The sequence below is a fragment of the Aquila chrysaetos genome, chromosome 6 (genome assembly GCF_900496995.4).
Source record: "Aquila chrysaetos chrysaetos chromosome 6, bAquChr1.4, whole genome shotgun sequence".
Lineage (NCBI taxonomy): Eukaryota > Metazoa > Chordata > Aves > Accipitriformes > Accipitridae > Aquila > Aquila chrysaetos.
Genome location: NC_044009.1, coordinates 45,246,442 through 45,266,425, shown reverse-complemented (window position 1 = coordinate 45,266,425; position 19,984 = coordinate 45,246,442). Strand labels below are relative to the sequence as shown.

The window sequence follows — 19,984 nt, the reverse complement described above, 5'->3', positions numbered from 1 at the left end:
ATGTTGTCCTTAAAGGTCAAGTTGGTTGTCTTGTTAGGATGGGACCCCAACTTGAAAAGGCATGTAGTGCTCCAAATAGGTATTTAAATGCCCCTATTCTTACAATAAGGGCTAACATAATTCATGTAATCTGTTTGTCTATAAGATTTTGCCTGATTTACGTATTCATTAGCATTGTTTGCCACAGTGTTTGCTTTTAGTAGTTTTTCAAAGAGGCAGAGTGAGTGAAATACTTGGATAAAATGTTTCTGTTAGTTTTGATGTATTTCTGATACTAGATATGTGAGGAGCACATTCTTACAAATTGACTGTAGTCTTCTTCAAAGACATGCATATAACCCTTACAGTGGCTGACACAGCACTGTAGAATTGCAAATCAGCTTTTATACTTTTTGATGATCCATTAAGGTATTATTTCAGGAAAATTTCCTACAGTCTTTCAGCAGGACAAGCAAGAAACCCCAACTTTACAGAAATTAGTTAACAGTTTCTTTCTCTATATATTATCAAACAGCCTGAATAAATCTAGTGTGGAGGTACCCAGCATTCAGAAATAGTGTTTTGAAATTGTTTCCATATTTTATGCATGCAGCATTGTCACTAGGAAGATATTTATTTATTTATTTATCTATTAAGGAACACAGTATTTTTTTCCACTGTTGACTAATTTGACTATTATTTTTCATTGTTTCTATTAATTCATGCATTTTAACAAGTAACTTGAGCTCCAGATAGCTGTGATAATTGAAAAAGATACTGCACAAGCTGTTCATTGCTGTCCCCCAGCACTGCTGGAGAAAGCATGTTCCTTATTCGGCTAGAGAGAACATTCCTCATCCTGCTAGAAAGAAGGCAGCCAAATTATTTAACCCATCAGAGAGGATATTTTTAGTTATGTCTCATTTTGTCTGGAGACAATTAGGGAGTGCTTATTCATGCTTCTGCCAATAGAACTGTGGATGCTATAATATCCAGCTGATTGGAAAGGCTGGTACCATTTTCAAGCAGCACACTGCTGCTTCCAGAGAAGGACATCTGTCTATGCGAGTTCCAATTTCTCCTCCTAGTTCTCCTCTCCTTCCTACATTATCTTGAAGTACAATAAGAGTAATATGGCACAATGACCGTAGTTGTGATATAGTAGCCTTTAACATTGTCTTCTAAAAGCTAATCCGAGGAATCAACAGTTTGGATCAATGGAAGAAAATGTATTTTTTTCAAAAGTCACAAAACAAGGAAAAACCCCAACAGGTATAATACACGTGTTTCTAAACAATCCTCTTATGACAAGCCATTTAGAGTGAGAGGTCAAATATTAGCAGCAAAACCCTCTCAAAGGTTAGTTAACATCTGTTAAAGACTGAACAAGTGTCTCAGAACAGAAACTGATTTGTTTACCTGTCATACATTCATTGCTTGCAGTTTCAAATGTTTGAATAGCTCAAAAATCCATGGTGCTGTTGCATGCTCTATGACTCTTCATGCTACTACTTTTGTGAAATGACCCACTTAGGGTCATCTTGATCCTCTTTTCTAAGTGTTGATGATCTGGCACTTTTCTTGCTCTTATACTTGCCACTTTTTTAAGGCTTGGTTTTACCCCAGTGAGCTTCATCGCTCTGCTGGAAGCCTCACCGGTTACAGATACCTGCAATGGCTGCTAAACTGCAAACTAGTGACATACTGATTTGATTTAGCACATGGATGACATCTTTGAATAAAAAATAAAAGATCACTAAATTAAAAATGGTGGTTTTACATATGTTTGCAAGTTATCTTGGGTTTTACTCAAATTAATGGTGCATGACATGGTGAACATGAAAGTTGATGCCTAAAGTACAACTGCTAAGGCAGGTCAGATACTTACAGCTGCGATTGATTTAGGTTCTCAGTTCTGTTGAAGTATACAATAAGTCATACAAAAAAGGTAGCAATACACATTTGTTCCAGCCAAGGAAGTAAATAGGTACAACTGTGAACACATAATACTGTTTCAATTACACAGGAAAGCACAGATTTTCTGATCACGGCCAAGCTATGTATTACTGTTACTTGGCTCCCAGGTGTGACCGTGTGGAGCCTGTGCAGTATAGATACAACACAAAGGCAGAGGTTTGTATCCTGCTTTGCTGTTGTAGGAATCCTGCTGCCATCGTCCTGCTAATTCACTACAGAAGCTTTATAAAGGAACAAGATGTATTTGTTATGAGAAAGCACAGAATAGCAACATAAACAATTTTAAATGGAAAAGCAAGCTGTAAATAGGAATGCAGTGCTTCTCTGAACAGCATGACTTTTGCAGATTTTGTCTCTGCCCAGAACATCAAGTTCCTATTTAAGTCATCACATTTTTAGTCAAACTCTTCCTTTATATTCTCTAGATTTATCTTTTGACACACATTTTGCTATTATTCCTAGCAAATATAATGGGCAATGGTGGTGATATCATCGTAATAGTCCAAGGATATAAACAAGCCCCAGTTTATAAGTTTCTCTCTCTCCTTACATAACTTGTTTTAGTGTACAAAGAATCATAATTGGGTTTTTTTAATTTGTTATTTAAAAAAATAAATATGGTTGGACTAATTATATTTTGGAAGTTAATTGTTTTAGTTGCTCTAAGTCAGAACTCTTGGAGAGTAGCCACATCAAATGAGATCCTGGTAATTTGCCATGACTTCACCATGTGCAGCTCCATGAAATTACATGCCTCCCATATGGCTGTTGCTATAGCTATGCAAAAATCAACCAATAACACTATAATTTTGCTTGTGGCCCTTCCTGGAAGAAATCTACATACAACTTATATCAGGGTAGATAAAACGTTTTCTTCCTTAGCTCTCTGTAGTATTCCACCAACTATTGGTAAAACGTACTTATATTGAAACACTCAGAACATGACGGTTAAATGATCAAGCAATGTACTTTATTATAAATACTTACATTAAAGTGAATATTGTCTAACGGGTAACCTAGACCTGATTTTCCTTGGCTGTTTCTCTAGCTTTCATTGTCAGCTATACCTGGGCTTAAGGGATGTTCATTGTGATGTACTGGATATTAACCTGCCTTTAAATTCAGTTTATACCGACCTAAATGGCAACATGCTGACCAGGGCAAGATTGGATTCTCAGCCATCATAGGCATTTCCAAAATCCCTTCTGTGAGAGACTGAAAGAGTTAATGTCTCAAACATTGTGGTGGGGCAAGTTCTGCTTAAAGACAAACCCTGCACAGCAAGGAACCAAGGTGAAAAGCCCATCAGCTCAGACATCAGCAACAGGAGGGGGAGGGCATGCTGGAGGGTGTGCAGCTCCCTCTTCTGATAAGCTGTTCTGATACAAAGATCAAACAATGGCCCTGTCTGCAGGGAAGGAGAAGTTACTCCACAAACAACCCCCAAGCCCAAAGGCTCACAAACTGTTCATTAACCTGACGAGTTCGGGTGCCCGCCCGAAGGAGGGGCAAGGATGATAAAAGGACACCAACTGAAGCCCCGGGTGTGCAAGCCCACCAGGACTGGACCCCTCGGCTGACTGAACCAACGCTGGACCCAGGACCAGTGAAATCTTTCTCTCTTCCTTTCTCTCTCTGTCTTCTTCTCACTTTCCTTTTCCTTTTCCACAATCCCTACACCTCATCTGTTTCAAGGTATAAACCGTTGACCAAGTGTGAGACTAAGCGTAGATCCAGCCGCCCCTAGACCCTTCTCTGAGGAGGAGTCTGGAAAGCAAGGGGGTCTGCTCTGAACCTCTTGACTCAACTTTATTCCCTGAAGTGGTGTATATTGTCACCCTGGGTTACACGGTTTACAGAAGTAGTCTTATGCCAATTGCTGTTGTGAGAAAACCCTGCCACCTACTACCATGCCTCCCCAGTTCAGCTTGCTTCTGTCATGAATAAAATCTTTAACTGATCGTTTGGTGTCATTTCACCTTAATTTAGCCCGAGTGACTTTCGAATTAAACATGACTCCCTGGTCTGTCCAGTCTGGGTCCTGACACCTTCTCCGCTGCAACTTCTACTTCCTTTTGTTTTTTCTTGTTCCTTGCACTTTACTGTACTTCCCAGGCCTTGATCTATATATGGATTCACAGAGTTCTTTCTGCATGCTCAAGGGCAGGCTATTAACTGCATGAAAACGATCCAGAATGAGCAGGATGCTGAAAAGCTTCCCACATAGCTTAGCAAGTGATTTGTAATGCTTTTATCTAGGTATGCACTCGTTCAGGCTGAAGGACTTGTGAAATTTTAATATGTAGTATTGCTGGAGCTAGTAAATCATACCTCCATCACAGAAAAGTTTGGAGCCCCAAGACTTATTTATATAAAAATTGCAGAAAGTTGTCTGAAAATTCCCTCCATCCGAATCAAACTGTTAGACTGCTCCTGTATTTACTTGTTGACTAATAGAAGTACTTTCCTTCTGAACTTTTATCTTCTCATACCTTATGCATTTGTATTCATCTGCATTCTCTTGTTTTATATTTACATTCTAAACTGCCTGGAGGCAGACAGCAACAGAAGGAGGATGCTCTGCAATGGTAATTACTTCTGTTATCATGGATATTCAGGAAAAGATCACCTGCAACCCAACTGTGTTTATAAAAGCTGGACTGTGATGCATCTTAGAATGATGATATTGCTGGATTATGTGTGCTGTATAGGATGGTACCAGATAAAGGCAATTTAGGGTTTTATTCACTCCCATTCCATTGGTAAGATTGAGAACATGCTAAGACACTGCCTCTACACATTAGAAATTTGATTTCTGCTACACCCTGAAACAGTGAAAAGCTTTGCATAAGTTTGGAACTGAGATCTGGCCAAATGAGGATAAAAAGATTCAGAAGATTACACTATGAAAACAGACTGGGCTTTTCCTACTGTTCCTGTACTGAAGAAGTACAGAAGGGTTGGAAAACATCTGAATGCAAGAAAGTTTTGAAATATATCAATCAGCACTGCAATCCTGCTGGATCTAGCTGAATTTTAGCTTTATAAGCTCAATTTTGTAATTTGAGTACAAGACTTCTACACTGAAAATATCCATCAGGATAATCTAGATGTCAATGCACGAAACTACAAAGGGTCTATTGAGGAAGCAGTATGGAAATTTAGATTGATCTATCTGAATTTTGATGAGTAATATGCCAAACTTGTGTTTATGGTACAACAACGTGAGATAATATTGCTTAAAGAGGAATCTTGCACCTTCATTTTATTGGACTGATGCCTGGGTCCACAGCCATCTGAAGAACTGCATCTGGCAAGACTAATAAAATGAAACATGAGATCTCATGGCCAGGGAGTTCAGTCTTTCAACTCCTTCCCTTGCAAAACTGTGATTGACTTGGCACCTTGATATTGACAGAAATCCTATGCTTTTTGGTCCTGAAATGTAAATTCCACTGTAATTCAGTAAACCAAAATGCACCAGCACTGATCTTTTTCAATGTCATTCTTAATGCAGACTCAGGAAGAACACAAACGGATAGCAAGAGATCACAATGGAGTTAGTTACTTAACAGATTTGTTTCACTTTCCATATGAACTGCAGTTTTGTTTTTTTGCTGCTGAGTGTCCTACCATTTCGCAGAAAACACTAGTACTCACAAGGAGGAAAAAAATAAATCCAGCTATGGGAAATTTTCTGTAGAGTGCATTACAGTAAGTGCTTGTGGGTATGATTTAATGTTTTATAGTGAAGTGATGCTTCTATTAGCAAAGAGTCATCAGCATACTTTTATAGCAGTTCTACTATCTGTCTTTTGACTTTGCTATTAAAGCTTAGCTAGACTAATCAGGAGCATTATTTGGAAATATTAAGTAATAAAGAACAGTCAGCTATGGTACAGTACTGATTACACTCTTCAAACCTCATTGCCTGCTGGACATACTAACTTGGTGGTGCTGATCCCCTCTGTGCCAGCTCTATGAGCTGTGTAGCCAGGACAAGACCTGCCAGCTCCATGCTTTCTGCATGCCACAGTTTTTTGGCCCTTCTCTCATGGTCCTCTGAGGGGGTTACTTCGACTTCTGCAACTGGAGCGCTAAGCCACTTTCTCATTCCAGGACTCCATCTGCCAGATGCAGATGCAGATGCAGAACCTGCTGCATGTATAACCCCGAATACCAGGTAATATAACCAAGAAGAAAGTGAAAAGTCCACATGCTACTTTATATACTAACTGTATTTATTTTAGATAAATATGTACCTATGTACACACACAGGCATGTGCATTAAAAAAAGTTTCTCTGAGAAGCTTTCAGAGATACTCATCTTTCATATTCTAGCACAGCATGTCTCACAGGCTACACAATATCCTGCAGAAATCCCTTTCATTATCTGTAAACTGCCTCATAATGTTCTATTCATAATTTGCTTTGACATTAAAATAAAAATGTTAATATTCTCAGTATCTCCTTTCCTTATGTTCCTCAGGAGGATCTGGCAGTCCCCAGAAGCCAGATGGTGGCTTGAACTTCACAACTGAACTGTCTAGCTGCTGCTACAAAAAGGGATGGTTTTGCTCCCTTGCATCTCAACCCGAAGGGCGTGTACCTAGCCCTTCCTTTGCACTGACACTGACTCTTGTCTAACCTTACAGTGAACTCAGGGAATGAACCTATTAATTAGAGATAGCTTAAATTAAGTGAGGAGGACTAATGCTTGAAGAAGGAAGCAAGACCACTGTGAGGATAGCTCGAGGGCTGGCAGCTCCCTAAGGGACATGGAGCCACTCCAGTAACACGGCCAGCAGGGCTGGGGACTCACCAGCTTGGGCACATCCCACAGGACACAGTTGAGGCAAGGCGGGCAGACCCAAAGATAGCGGCCAGGTTCAACCAAGAGTCCAGGTCATTAGACAAGTTCATGGTGGTTGTATTGGCTTTGCGTGGTCAGGTTTTGGTAGCCAGGGGGCTACAGGGGTGGCTTCTGTGAGAAGCTGCTAGAAGCTTCCCCCATGTCCAACAGAGCCAATGCCAGCCGGCTCCAAGACGGACCCGCCGCTGGCCAAGGCCAAGCCCATCAGCAATGGTGGTAGCGCCTCTGGGATAACAGATTTAAGAAGGGAAAAAAGTTGCTGCGGCACAGAAAGTGCAGCCGGAGAGAGGAGTGAGAATATGTGAGAGAAACAGCCCTGCAGACCCTCAGGTCAGTGAAGAAGGAGGGGGAGGAGGTGGTCCAGGTGCCAGAGCAGAGATTCCCATGCTGCCCGTGGGGAAGACCATGGTGAGGCAGGCTGTCCCCCTGCAGCCCAGGGAGGTCCACGGTGGAGCAGATATCCACCTGCAGCCTGGGGAGGACCCCACACCGGAGCAGGGGGATGCCCAAAGGAGGCTGTGACCCTGTGGGAAGCCTGCACTGGCAGGACCTGTGAGCCCGTGGAGAGAAGAGCCCATGCTGGAGCAGGTTTTCTGGCAGGACTTGTGACCCCGCGGGGGACCCACACTGGAGCAGTCTGTGCCTGAAGGACTGCAGCCCGGGGGAAGGACTCACATTGGAGAAGTTCATGAAGGACTGTCTCCCATAGGAGGGACCCCACGCTGGAGCAGGGGAAGTGTGTGAGGAGTCCTGCCCCTGAGGAGGAAGGAGCGGCAGAGACAACGTGTGATGAACTGACCGCAACCTCCATTCCCCGTCCCCCTGTACTGCTGGAGGGGAGGAGGGAGAGAAAATTGGGAGTGCAGCTGTGCTCGGGAAGAAGGGAGGGGTGGGGGGAAGGTGTTTTAAGATTGGGTTTTATTTCTCATTACCCTACTGTGGTTGATTGGCAATAAATTAAATTAATTTTCCCCAAGTCAAGTGTGTTTTGCCCGTGATAGTAATTGGTGAGTGATCTCTCCCTGTCCTTATCTCGACCCACAAGCCTTTTGTTATATTTTCTCTCCCCTGTCCAGCTGAGAGGGGGAGTGATAGAGCAGCTGCGCAGTGCTTAGTTGCTGGCTGGGGTTAAACTACAACAGCGGTGAAACAGGTCCAAGGTGAAGCCAGGATGCCAGTCTGCAGACCAGGACTAGGGCCACTGATGGTAACCAAGGAGGCCCATAGCGACAAGGCAAGTCTAATATCAAGCCAGAAAGCAAGGCTAAGACAACACACACCTACAGCATAATTTAGACAAAAACTGAGGGCCCAGGGCTGAGCTTAAATGGGTCTCCTGTGTCCTTGGGCAGGGAGTGTGGGGTGGAGGCCCCAGGTGAGGCTGATTATGGCCATTAAGGCCCATTAGTGCAGGCTGAACCCTGGCAATTACTCTTTTTGATGGACTACCAAATTTGTCCTCAGTGTGACATTGGATTGTACCACGAAGCTTTCATTTCATCCTCACATTGCTAAAGCGTAGCAGCAAGCAAAGGACTGAAAATACCTGAAAGCCCCAATACCAGGACTGTTAAGACATCAAAATACTTTGAAAACAAAGAAAAAATAGCGTGTGGCTACAGTACACCATGGGGCAAGAACTGGGCCAGGCCTGGTGGACACAGCAATCTGTCCTTCAAAGCCTGAAGGGCTGTGAAAGGTGGAAAGAGAGAGAAAGAAAAGAGCAAGCCCTTGAACAGTTTTTTTTTTTTTTTTTTTACTTTATCCAGCTGAATGCCAGAGCCCCAACAGCACACACCCTTGCCCCCTTTGGAACCAAAAATCCTCCAAAAGGAGGACGGGGGCCTATGGCTAAACCCAAGCAGCGATGGATGCCACCGATCCCATCGGTGGGTGTGCTGGGACAGCCGATCGGGGCAGGGCCACACGGGTTTCCTCCATTTATGTGGGAGCGTGGCACAGAGATGGTGGCACAGGCAGCGTTCGGGCGGGCGGCCAGCGCTGGCGGGAGGCTGGGAAAAGCCTTTTGCTCGGCTGGCCTGGCAGCAGCACACCACCCCGCCTCAGGCTGCAGGATTTTAAAGGGTGGGGAGCGTGGGGTGTGGGTTCAGTGCTCCTGTGGAGATCTATGGCTGAGACGGGCTGGAGGGTTTCCCTTCAATGCAGCTGAGGGGAACCGGGTTTCCAGGGAGGCTGGGCTGCCCAGGGCTGGTGCTGTGGGGTGCCTTCCCCAGCAGGCGTTTCGTTCGCCAGCTCAACTAGTGTCTGGCAAAGCCAACGAGCACCAGGAGGAGCGTGGCCTCCTGCGTCTCCCCCTCGGTGACAGGTTTTCTGGGGAGGGCTTTCGGCCCCTCAGCGGCAGGGCCTGCAGGAAGTCGTCCCCTCGTCACGTTCAGCACCCTCCTGGCACCTCACAGCCCCTCGCCCCGTCTTCCCTCAGGTTTTCAGCGTTACAATACTACCCCAGCCAGCCGCGCTCGCTCGCCGCCCCTGAGGAGGCCGGCGGCTGGCGGGGCGGGGGTTGGGCAGGAACCCGCCCTCCCGCCCGCTCCGCTTCTGCACCGCCTCGCAGGGGCGAGGCCGCGAGATCGGACGTCACCGAGGGCTGGGGTTGTCGCGCCCGCCCTCGCCGCCGCGCGCAGGGAGGGGCGGGTCAGCCATCTTGGGCTCGCCGGGCCGTGCCTGCGAGGGAGCGGGCGGGGGAGGGAGCGCCCGCCTTGCGGAAGTGCCCTCACTCCCCGCCGCCGAGCCCAGCCGGAGCGCGCCCAGGGCTGCCCGCCGTCCCCAGCACCGCCGCTACCGAGGAGCATGGCAGGGCGGCTTCCGGCCTGTGTGGTGGACTGCGGCACGGGGTGAGCGACGGCCGGGGCGGCCGCTGACAGCTCGGTGCCGCCCGGGGCGGGGCCGGGCCGGGCCGAGCCGGGCGGGTTCCGCTGCTGCAGATGGCGGCGGGGGTCGCGCTGCCCGCGGCGGGGCCGGAGCCGGGCAGGGCAGGGCAGCCGCGCCCGGGTCGCCGCGGTGCCGGTAGCGGGAGGGCCGGGCCGGGTCGTGGGGAGCAGCCGGCAGCCTTCCCTTCCCCTCCCCTCGCTCTCTCCGTCGGGCCCTTCGCGGCCGCCCGGCGGGGCGGGGTGTCCCGGCGCGGCCCCGCTCCCCCGCCGTCAGTCCGCGCCTCCGGCAGCCGGGTCGCACCGGCGCCGCGCCGGTCGCTCCCCCCCCCGGCTCGCCCTCGCCGAGCCCTCGGGCCGCCCCGCCGGCCGGGGCCGCTCGGAGCAGCCGCCTTCGGTTCCTCGGCCGGGGCGCGGGGGGACCCTGCGCGGCTGCCGGAGCCGGGGGCGGCGAGCGGGGAAATCATCGTGCGGCTGCCGGCGAGCTCCTGAAATGCCCTCGCGTGGAGGAGTCACCGCTCCGTCGGGTGCCGTCTGGGGGGGGCTCTTATGCGTTTATTTTTAATTTTTTTTTTAATATGCGGATAATGTCATTTATTCTGTGTTACTTCTCTCTGTGGAAGGAAAAAACCCCTCCCCCTCCATGGAGCAAGCGCAGAGGAACTTCCTTAGTTTTGTCAAAGCCTCTTCCTGCTTTCGGGCTTTTATACCTTATAAGGCAGTTTTCAGTGTCAAACCTGAACCAAATCCGTTTTAGAAACTCTTCTTTTTGTTTAGCAGCTACCAGATGATGAAGAGAATGCGGTGCCAGTGACACATGGCATAAAAAGTGATTCGGGAGAAGGCCCTCGGGATTCAGACTCCCTTTTCCGCCGTGGCATGGCTCCTGGAGGCTTTGGGTTGGGGAGCGAGCCCTTAGAGGTGTCTGTAGGAAGCCGACCTGGAAGGGTTCCGTGGTACCGCTTGCAGGAGCACGCTCAGGAAGTGAAAACCGCTCTGTGACCTGCTGTCTGCGGTGTGATTTTTAAGACGAAATATTTCATTTTAGGCATTATGTATCAGTTTTTCATTGGAAAGTACTGGTGTATTTTCAAGGCCCTTCCTCTTTAGCTACTGCTGATGGCGTGCAGATTCTTTAACTCATCTTTTGGTTTCACTTCTTGTCCATCTTGCTAAAAGTAATCAAAGAAATTTCTCAATGAATGCGCTATATGTACAGGTATTTACAGTACTCTTCTGAAAGGGCATGTTCTTTTGAAATCCAGGCACTTGTTTTTTTGAAAGCACATGCTCATCTTCCCTTCAAGAGAATCTATTTGGTGTAGGACATTAATAAATTGGTCTTTCGGAAGAGCAGGTATATATGTGTCTATAATGTCTGCATGTTTAACAGTTGTATGAAGAAGTCATACCTGTAGTTAGAGCAAGAACTAAAACCTTGAATTTTGTGGGATGAAGGAAGGTTAGTACAGCAGGAGTGAGAGTGTGTAGCTGAGTGTAATGGAAGCATACGTGAGTTTAACATGATGTGTATATGCACTGTTAATCTTTCAAAACAAAAGATCTGTAATGTAATCTGCTGCATGCCACTAGAGGCTTTTTCCCATCCCACATGTTTGTGCATTGCAGGTAGTCCCATTAAAGACATAATTACTGACTTTATAGGTTTGCAAAATATAGGTTGTGACCACTGGAGTAGAGAGATTCATTTAGAGATTTCAGTGATGCCAAGCAGGAACAGCATGCTAGCATGTAGCTGTGTAAGAAACAACTTAGTCTTTTTAGTGTGAGAGGCATACAGAGGGACCTGAGTGTTAAATGTTCTTGGGGAAGATCTGTGTGCAAGTTCTCCATTAATCAAGTTCAGTGCACAGGGCATACTCTGTAAGGTTCTTGAATATGATGTTAACCAACTCTTGCTCCCGTTTTATTTATTTATTTCCCTCTGGTCTTCAAAGATCTCTCTAAGATACTGTTTTATTGTACACCTGTATTTTTTTTTTTTTTTTTTTTTTTTAAAACACAGTCCAACCTATTCTGCTCTCCAGGCTTTTTTCTTTCCGTGCACTTCATAGTCCGAGGTTGTTCTTCCCTGAAGTTCTGCTTCAGGAAACTGGGGGCAAAGATTTTTAGCATTGGAAACATTACAGAGCGTTGGTGTTGGAATTCATTGATTTCAGTAGGCAAAGGTATAAAGTGGTGAATTTACAAAGGGGAAAACCTAATACTTGAGATAAGGAGCAGGTGGGTAGTAATGCAGTGGGATGTGATAGCATAATCATGTTCATAGCTGCTTTTTTTTTTTTTTTAATTGGTGCAGCCCTGCCAGCCCATCTCATTTTGTGTATATAAGTGAGAACATGGCACATAAATTATGTCAGCCTTGTGCTCCATGCAGATCAGTTGAGGTCTCACCTAGGGTACTGTCTTGTCTACCAAAATGAAAGCAAGCAGACAAATTAAAGATAGCCCCTGAAAAGAGGAAAAGAGAGGTTTCGAAAATACAACCAAAGCAGAAAGCTTGAAAGGAACTGCCTTGTTTAGAACAGGCAAGGCTTTAAAACTGCACAAACTTTCCAGTAAGTAGGGTTTTTTTAGAGGGAGAGGATGATAATTAATTTACAGTCCGAGGAGAATTTACCTTAATCAGCAAAAGGGCAGATGTAGGAGAGGTATTAAGGGTGTCTTCCTACATGTCTTGTGCCTGTAGCCACAGGTTCAGTTTGTTAATCTGAGTGGGGTTTTTTTGTGTGTGTGTTCCTTTTTGCCAGCTGAGATCGAGGGGGAAGAGATGGGTGGGAAAGGTGGCGGAGTTGTGCTTTTTCAGCATCAGCCTGCACAGATTAGATAAATTTTAAGAACCCCTTTCAAAGCATAGAGAGACCAAAGCACAGAAGAGGTTGGGGAGATCATGTGATCCCTGTCATTTGAGGTTTTAACAGGTTAGTCAAACATTTTTGGGGTCATCCAAGTACCTGTCATACAGCTGGAGCTGGCAAATGGGTGAAGTCAGTGACATGGCAATCAGATTATGGGTGCAGCAAAAATTCTTCCAGTGTTACATTTGTTATCTTGAAATTTGAATTCTTTGCTTAAGCAAATGTGGTATCTGGAAAGTAAGGTAACTGATACCTAGTAAGAGCAGGTAGATACTTAATTGTGGTTTAAAAAAGCTACTTGTCTGAAGCAGTGTCCTCTTAATTACACTACACACATGGAAATGAAAAATCTGAAAAGCTCAGTTAATTTAACACGATTGTTAAAACCAGGATTATTCCTTTTTCTAATTGATAGCATTGTTTGGTTTAGTTTTAAGTATATTGTTGTTTTATTGGGAAATTTATAAAACAGCATTGTGGACCTTATTGTCAGGAAATCTTCGTCTATGTTAATACTGAATTCGATTTCACTTGGCTGCTGAGCCCCTTTCCTTCCCTTCTTTCCAGAAAATGTGGGTACCATGTCCCTCAACAATGAGCTATGAAGTAGCACCTGTGTGCTGTTTTCTTCATATCTTTCAAACACTGGTAGATTTTTATGATGTTCGCTAACTTAGTATGTATGCTGTGAATGAGACTTACTTCAGACTGTGGTGTATCTAAGGATTACATGCATTTTAAAATAAAAATACAAAAAATAAAAATAACATGGAATTATTTCCATAAAGTATATGAACAACAGACCAAAGAAAGAAAAATGCCCTTACTCATTTTTTAATCTCCGTAGGCTGCAGTCTTTTGCTCTGTGCCTTTTGGGTATTTGAATAGTTCTTGCTGCCTGTTCTACAGGCGAGCACAGTACAGCCTGCAAGTCATGATTAAAAGCTCTTCCTACGCCACTTCAGAATTTAGCTTGATTAGGTTGACAAGTAGATTTTAGCTGTGTCTTTCTGTGTGAATGCGTTTTTTGTTTTTTTTTTTTTTTCTTAGTATAAACTTGTATAACACTGAATTAACTCTTCTGGGTTGGCACATAATTGCAAGTGTTCAAATTAATGGCTCTTCAGCTGAGCTGAAGTAAGTGGCTGTGTAACCTACTGCAGTTCCAAAATGAGAACTTAATTTTAGCGATGAAAGTGATTTAAAGAAAATTATTTGTATTTTCTACACCTAGGCTTTCTGTTTCTATAGGCTTGCGTGCCATTTTTCTGTGGCTTTCAGGTGGATCCGTTCAATACTTGAGTGTCACTGGTGATGAGATTCTCTAATGTACCTGAGTCTTTTCTTGGTAGGATCATGTATGTTGGTTAGCCTTTTCTTGAGTAAATTGGTTATGTGATTGTGTGGAAAAACTGTTGTCTCGCATCTTGCTTTCTTATATCTCCTCTCATATGCCAAGCGAGGCCCCTTTTTCACTTCCCTTACAAAGGTTACAAGAATGGATGTGTTTGGGTTGTGGTTTTTTTTTTTTTTTAACTACTTCTTTCCTGAATACTAGGGGAGAATTAAGGGTTTCACAGTTGGCTGGAGAAAGACTTGCTGTTTGTGATGGGAGCACAAGAGTCCCTCGACACCTCCCGGCAGTCTGGGTTTCCTCTGAGCTGAGAGCCTGGAAAATTGAGGCTGCTCAGGATTTCCAAGCTTTCTCGGCATGAAGTTGCAAGCTGGACTCTTTGGAATGAGTCACATATATCTCTGAGAGTTTCTTGGCTGTTCAATTTCTATAACCAGTTCTGCTGTAAAAGAAGGAAGGATAAACTTGGGCAAGTGAAACCTCGGGAGAAGCTGAAGTTGGCTGGTGCTCAGGTGGTGTGCACAGTGGAGTGAGCTTTGCGTTGGGGGACTTCTATACAAACCCTACTTCTCTAGTTAATCTTCATGCAACACCTGTATAGCTTCATGCTCTTAAGTAGAGCAAAGTATTTATGGACTGAGTGTCTTCTGATGTGAGAAGTTATGACAGGATTACGTTGTTCTGTTTCTCTTGTGGGTTTTGATGTGTAGTGTAAGTAAGTACAAGATCCATGAAAAGCTAATAGTTTTCAATAGACAGCAAAGATATGTGAGATGAGAAATCCAGTGCTATAAAAACAGGGTAAGGGGAAGTAACAGCCTCTATTTTGTTTGCTCTGCAACTTTTTAGTATCTTATACTGGACCTTGAAATGATTTTTCTTTCCTAATGTTCCAGACATGGGTTATTTCCACAGACTTTCAAATCGTAACTTCCATTTAGTATAAATATTTCAGTCCTGTGATGTTCTTGCAGTTAATATTTAAACTGGATATCTTGTCATGACCTTTTCTGGGTTCCAGCGTTCATGAAAATGTTCTCTTTTGGGATGAATTTCCTCTATGTTGTGTCATCCCAGAAGGAATTTTTCAGTATGGAAAGCATGAACAAAATAATTCCTTGATGGAATATGGAAAAAATACTCTTCCAGGATTTTAAGAGTATCTTTGGCTTGCCAGTAGCTGAATTGGTTAGGGAGGGAGGGGGAAATACTTCATCCTTAACGTGGAAAAAGGAGTTGTGCTAGATTGAGAATTGTGGTTTACTAAATTTTTAAAATCATTGCAAATAGTTTCTGAAGACCCATGATGGTCTGTGGTATCTTGTGTCTTTTAAATGATTCTAATACATCACAGTCCATGTTGTAACACTAAACGCACAAAGCATACAATATAATGAGGAATAATAGGAATTCAATTAGGAATATATATATATATTCCTATGCACACACACATATATGTGTATTTTGGAATTCCACTATAGGAATCAGTTTATATCTTATTTGAATGCACGTCAGAAGCCATCCAAGATGCACGGCACCTTCCAGTCCTTCTGTTTCTGCTTTTCTTTTCCCGTGTCCCACTTACACTTGACATCAGTTCCTGCTGAAGTGTGCATGGGAAGCTTGCGCAGTCACTGAGGCCAGGGAACGGCCTTGGTAGTGAGGAAAGGTTTGAGGGAGGGTAGGGGTTGCGGGTGTGCGTGGGTGGGACAGGGCAGGTTCCCTTCTTGTTTCTTGGTCGGTGTTAAGTACCTGGCTTCAACGTTCTGCCCAGAAAGTACGTCGATTGCACGAGTCTGGTGGACATTTGCTTGTCTAAATTAGTTGAAAATACAGTTTCTAGGAGTTCAGAAATACTGTACAAGTTCCTGTGTACTAATCCATCCTCTGTATTATTTTATAGGCACATGTAAGAAAGTTTGCAGTTGGTCTTTTAGTTCATGCAATTTAAAAGTTTCAACATGATGTTTCAACATTTAGTTTCATCATTGTAGTCTTTCTTTGGGAAATGCAAAAAGGCTTTGACAATTTCAAACAAACTTTTTTTTTAACTTTAATTTTGGACAAACATTCTTAATTTAAAGACTTTAAGGAGAAAACATTAAATTCAAAGGTAAAATAATGAAAAACATATTTCAGTTTGTCCCTAATGAAATTCACGAGTTCTTTTCTGCTCTGTGTAGGAAAAGGAACCTCTATTGCTTTAATTTTTTAGTTTTAGTCACTGAACTAAAATATATTTAGGTGTACCAATCTAACAAAAATCATCCTTGGGTAGATGCTTAAAAATACCAATTTAACTGCGAACTTGTTAGTGTCCATAGCAGGATTATTTTAACCATCAAGATGAAGCATCTGACCTTTCCAAGTGCTAGTGCTGATATATTGCTTTTTTTTTTTTTTTTTTTTAAATCAGTTGTCAAGGAGGATTGTATCCAAAATGGAAAAAGTCATCATTTCATCCACTGACTTAATGTAGGGTATAACATAATTAAATTTTTTCTCTTTTTGTTCAGATTGTGAGTTTGCATTTTTAAGACTAGACATGGAAAAACTCTGGATAAATTTAGGTTTGGTTTTTTTTTTTCTTTTTTTTTCCCCTGGTGTTTCCTTTTTCTCTTTATTATTCTCTTGTGGTCATTGCAAGTGGTTGCAGCTGTGCACAGGATGTGTTTTGGCATGCTCAGTCTGTAGAGAGCAAGATGCAGACAGGAGGTTGTCTGTTGATACTTTATTTTGATTGTACCCTGCTATCAATGAATGAATCCAAATTTTAATTCTTTAGTTGATGCAGTGTCTGTTACCTATTTTTTCAGTATTAGCATTTTATTTGTCATGACTTGCCTTAGATTTATCATGCTGTTTATCATCTGCAAGAGCTTTCACAACATGACTGCTTGCATATTTGTAGTCAGACTTCAAAATCTCTGTGATCTTATTAAATGAGACCTGCTTTTTATACTAAACAAAATTCAGTGGTATGGTATTGTCCACAGCTTTGTGGGGCATTTTTTTCTACAAGACAACTGTTTCTAATTGGAAGCTGTCTTTTATTAGAAACATGGTGTAAAATGATAAATAAATAAACTGGTGTTTTAATGCAAGCCTGCTCTTGATGGAAGACATTTGGTTACCTACTGAACTGCTGGAGTGGTAACCAGTGCGCTGGACAGATTGGAAGTGTGCTGAGAGTCTCCTGCAGTGCCTGCTGCGTGCTCCTTCTCTCCTGTCCATGCTCTGTCTATTCGGTTTCGTCTTACCCTCTGCTCAGATTGGTGTGGTCGGGACGATAGCATACTAGCTATTGGTTCAGAGCTGGAGCTCTCAAGTGCTGAAATTGTGCAAATAGTAAGGGCAAACGCTCAACTTTTTTAATGTGGAATAACTTAGTTTTAGCCACTGTATTGCATTTGTTTGGAAAAACTTCCAAGTTAAGTCACGTTTATATCAGCTATGGCTCTGCATCATATGACTCAGATTTTGCCTATTTCATTTCTTCAAGTGAAAGATTTTGTTTATTTGGAAATTATGTATTTGTTGATTCAATTGATCCCTCCTTGTTTTATCTGTTGAAATGTATGTATAGTTAATCTATTCTCCTGGGTTTTTTCTTCCTGTTAAATGTCTGTGCAATGTTCACCTTATTTTGGGCAAATGATGTAGAAGGTTGCCAGATTAATCTCCCCCTCATAATAAGTAATTTATACTATTAAATAATTAGTCATGCAGACTTCCAAACTTTTGGGGCATTCTTTTCTCATTATTTGGAAATATCACATGGAGTAGTCAGGATGTGGAAAATGCTCAGAAAACTTGCATAAAAATTTATATTTAATTTATTAAAAAAACCTAGCAGTGTAGGTTAGTATTGTGTGGGTGTGGTGTAACACAGAGGCGCTGTTAAGACACTTGTTAAAAGGAATTAGTCTAGAAGTCTCAAAGGAAGCAGTAAGTAAAAAGAGAGCATTCTGCTTTTGCCAACACAAACTACTTTTCATTATACAAAGATAATATCCAAAGCTGTTTGCTCTTCTTACTTTGAGGAAGATGTAGTCAAAGGAAGGCTAACTTTATTTTCTGTGTTAAAGTACGTCAGCATTAAATATTTGAAATGGATTTTACAAATACAAAATTGACTAGGATTACAAATTTAGATGGTAATTTAATCAGGATGCCTGAACTGGATTTTGTTAGTCTTGAAAACCAGCCTGTGTTTAATTGTTTAAGTACGCTTTTCATGACTCAATCATATGCTAGAGTCTTTTGGTAATAAATGCATCTTATCTTCCTGTTTACTTATAGGAGAAGAGAACTTTACCAGAGTAAAGCTATCAGTGCTGCTGTTTATTTATTTATTTTTTGAAAGTTTTGATGCAAGTAAACATAGAGCAAATTTGAAAGTAGAGTCTCTTCTACTCCATCCAGATGTTAGTAAAATTAGAAGCTGCACAATGTGGTAGCTTCCTCTGTTCTCCAGACTGGTGTAAAAACTGTCACTTGGCGACTGTTATTACAATGCGTGTTAATTTATTCTGAATGCTGTGTAGCAGAGGCTGCTATTGCCTCTATGTTCCTCTTAGTCACGCACTTGGAGGCTTCTGGTCTGGCTATTTGTGACCATGACTTTGCGTTTTTTTGCCACCCATTTTAGCTAGATTTTAGTAGCAAGCATTACAGTCATGTCTGTGCTTTGAGTTGTAGATGTAGCTGCTGATAAAAAGCAGCACTGGATAAATATTCTAGAGAACAATATAGATACTTTTAAAGATAAGTTAACTTTTTATAGAGGGCTTTTTTTCCCTATTTGGGAAATAAATGTTAGAAGCATTTGTCTTCCAAGCTGCTTTTGAGCTCATTTTTCAAATTGCATGGCACTTCAGTCTGCTTATGGTTTGTTTTACTGTGACAGTTATAGTATGTGGCAAAGAAGTATTTGTTGTCAAGGTGAAAGTTCTTGTTGGAGTGGACTGATATTTTTCGGGGGAAATATTGTAAGAAAATAGTTTCAGATACATAGTAATGCAGTTATTTCCAAGGCCAAGGTTGCAGACTGCCAGATTTGTAACATCTCTGGTGTCTAGGGGTCCCGTATGTCATTGAAATATTTGCTTTTTACTATCCCTTCACGTGTTTCATCTACAGTTTAACAAGATTCTTCATCTGAGACCACTTCTAATCTCGTGTGCTTTTTCCATTTATAGAGCTAATTCTTTGGCTTTCACTATTGATGACTTAAAACATTTTTGATCAACAAGTGTTTTAAAACTTGACAGAAGCAGTTGCTATTTAAAAATGCAAACTAGTGATGGGTAAAAGGTAATATATATATTAGCTAAAGATAGAAAAATATGAAAAGCATGACTCATTTCAAAGTCTTTTGCTATCTTATGTTTTATCAAGGACGTTTGAAAAGAGATAGTAAACTAATTTATTAATACAAGTCCCATTTTCCTAATATAATCAGTTCCTTTGGGGACTTCTGCTGCTGCTTAACCAGTTTGCACCTGATGCTAGAGCTGGGACCTTTTTTAAAGGGGCAGGATGGCTTTCCTCTCACCATTTTCTTATTATTTCGCTTTATGGGGATTTGAAAAGTAAATACTCCCTAGGCTTTTCAGTCTCATCCGTTGTACAAGAAAGATTATAGAAGAAAAGCAACAAATAAAAACAAAGGTCTGTTCAGATTTTCAGTAGCATGAGGCTCTGTGTGAAGACTAAGGGCTGATCCATCTTTCAGAAGTTTTCCACTTCTTTTTAAAGCAGTTTTATTATCTTAAGACATCAGACAGTAAAACCACTGTATGTATCTTATAAATTCTGTCTATGTAGAATTTATTCAGTTAAAACAGGAAAGGATATTAAGTGCTTTTTGATGAAGCATTTGATGGACAGACCATCTGTAAGGAGCTGGGAATTGAAGAGCAGAATCCCTTTCCATTCTGTTTAAAAACTTGAAGTTTTTCCCATTTGATTTATTTCATGTCCTTTTGAATATATTACCACATGTGTGTGTCCTCCTTAGAATCTTCCCACTTTC

The 19,984-nt window shown here is 42.5% G+C and overlaps 1 protein-coding gene across 1 annotated transcript in view; it reads left to right on the top strand.

Moving 5' to 3' along the window:
* The first annotated feature begins 9,477 nt into the window (after positions 1–9,477).
* ACTR3 (actin related protein 3) overlaps positions 9,478–19,984 on the top strand; it is a 31,419-nt gene continuing 20,912 nt past the window's right edge. The window contains exon 1 of the mRNA XM_030018051.2: positions 9,478–9,681. Within this exon, the coding sequence (XP_029873911.1) occupies positions 9,638–9,681 (44 nt within the window). The 5' untranslated portion in view covers positions 9,478–9,637. The remainder of the gene's footprint in view (positions 9,682–19,984) is intronic.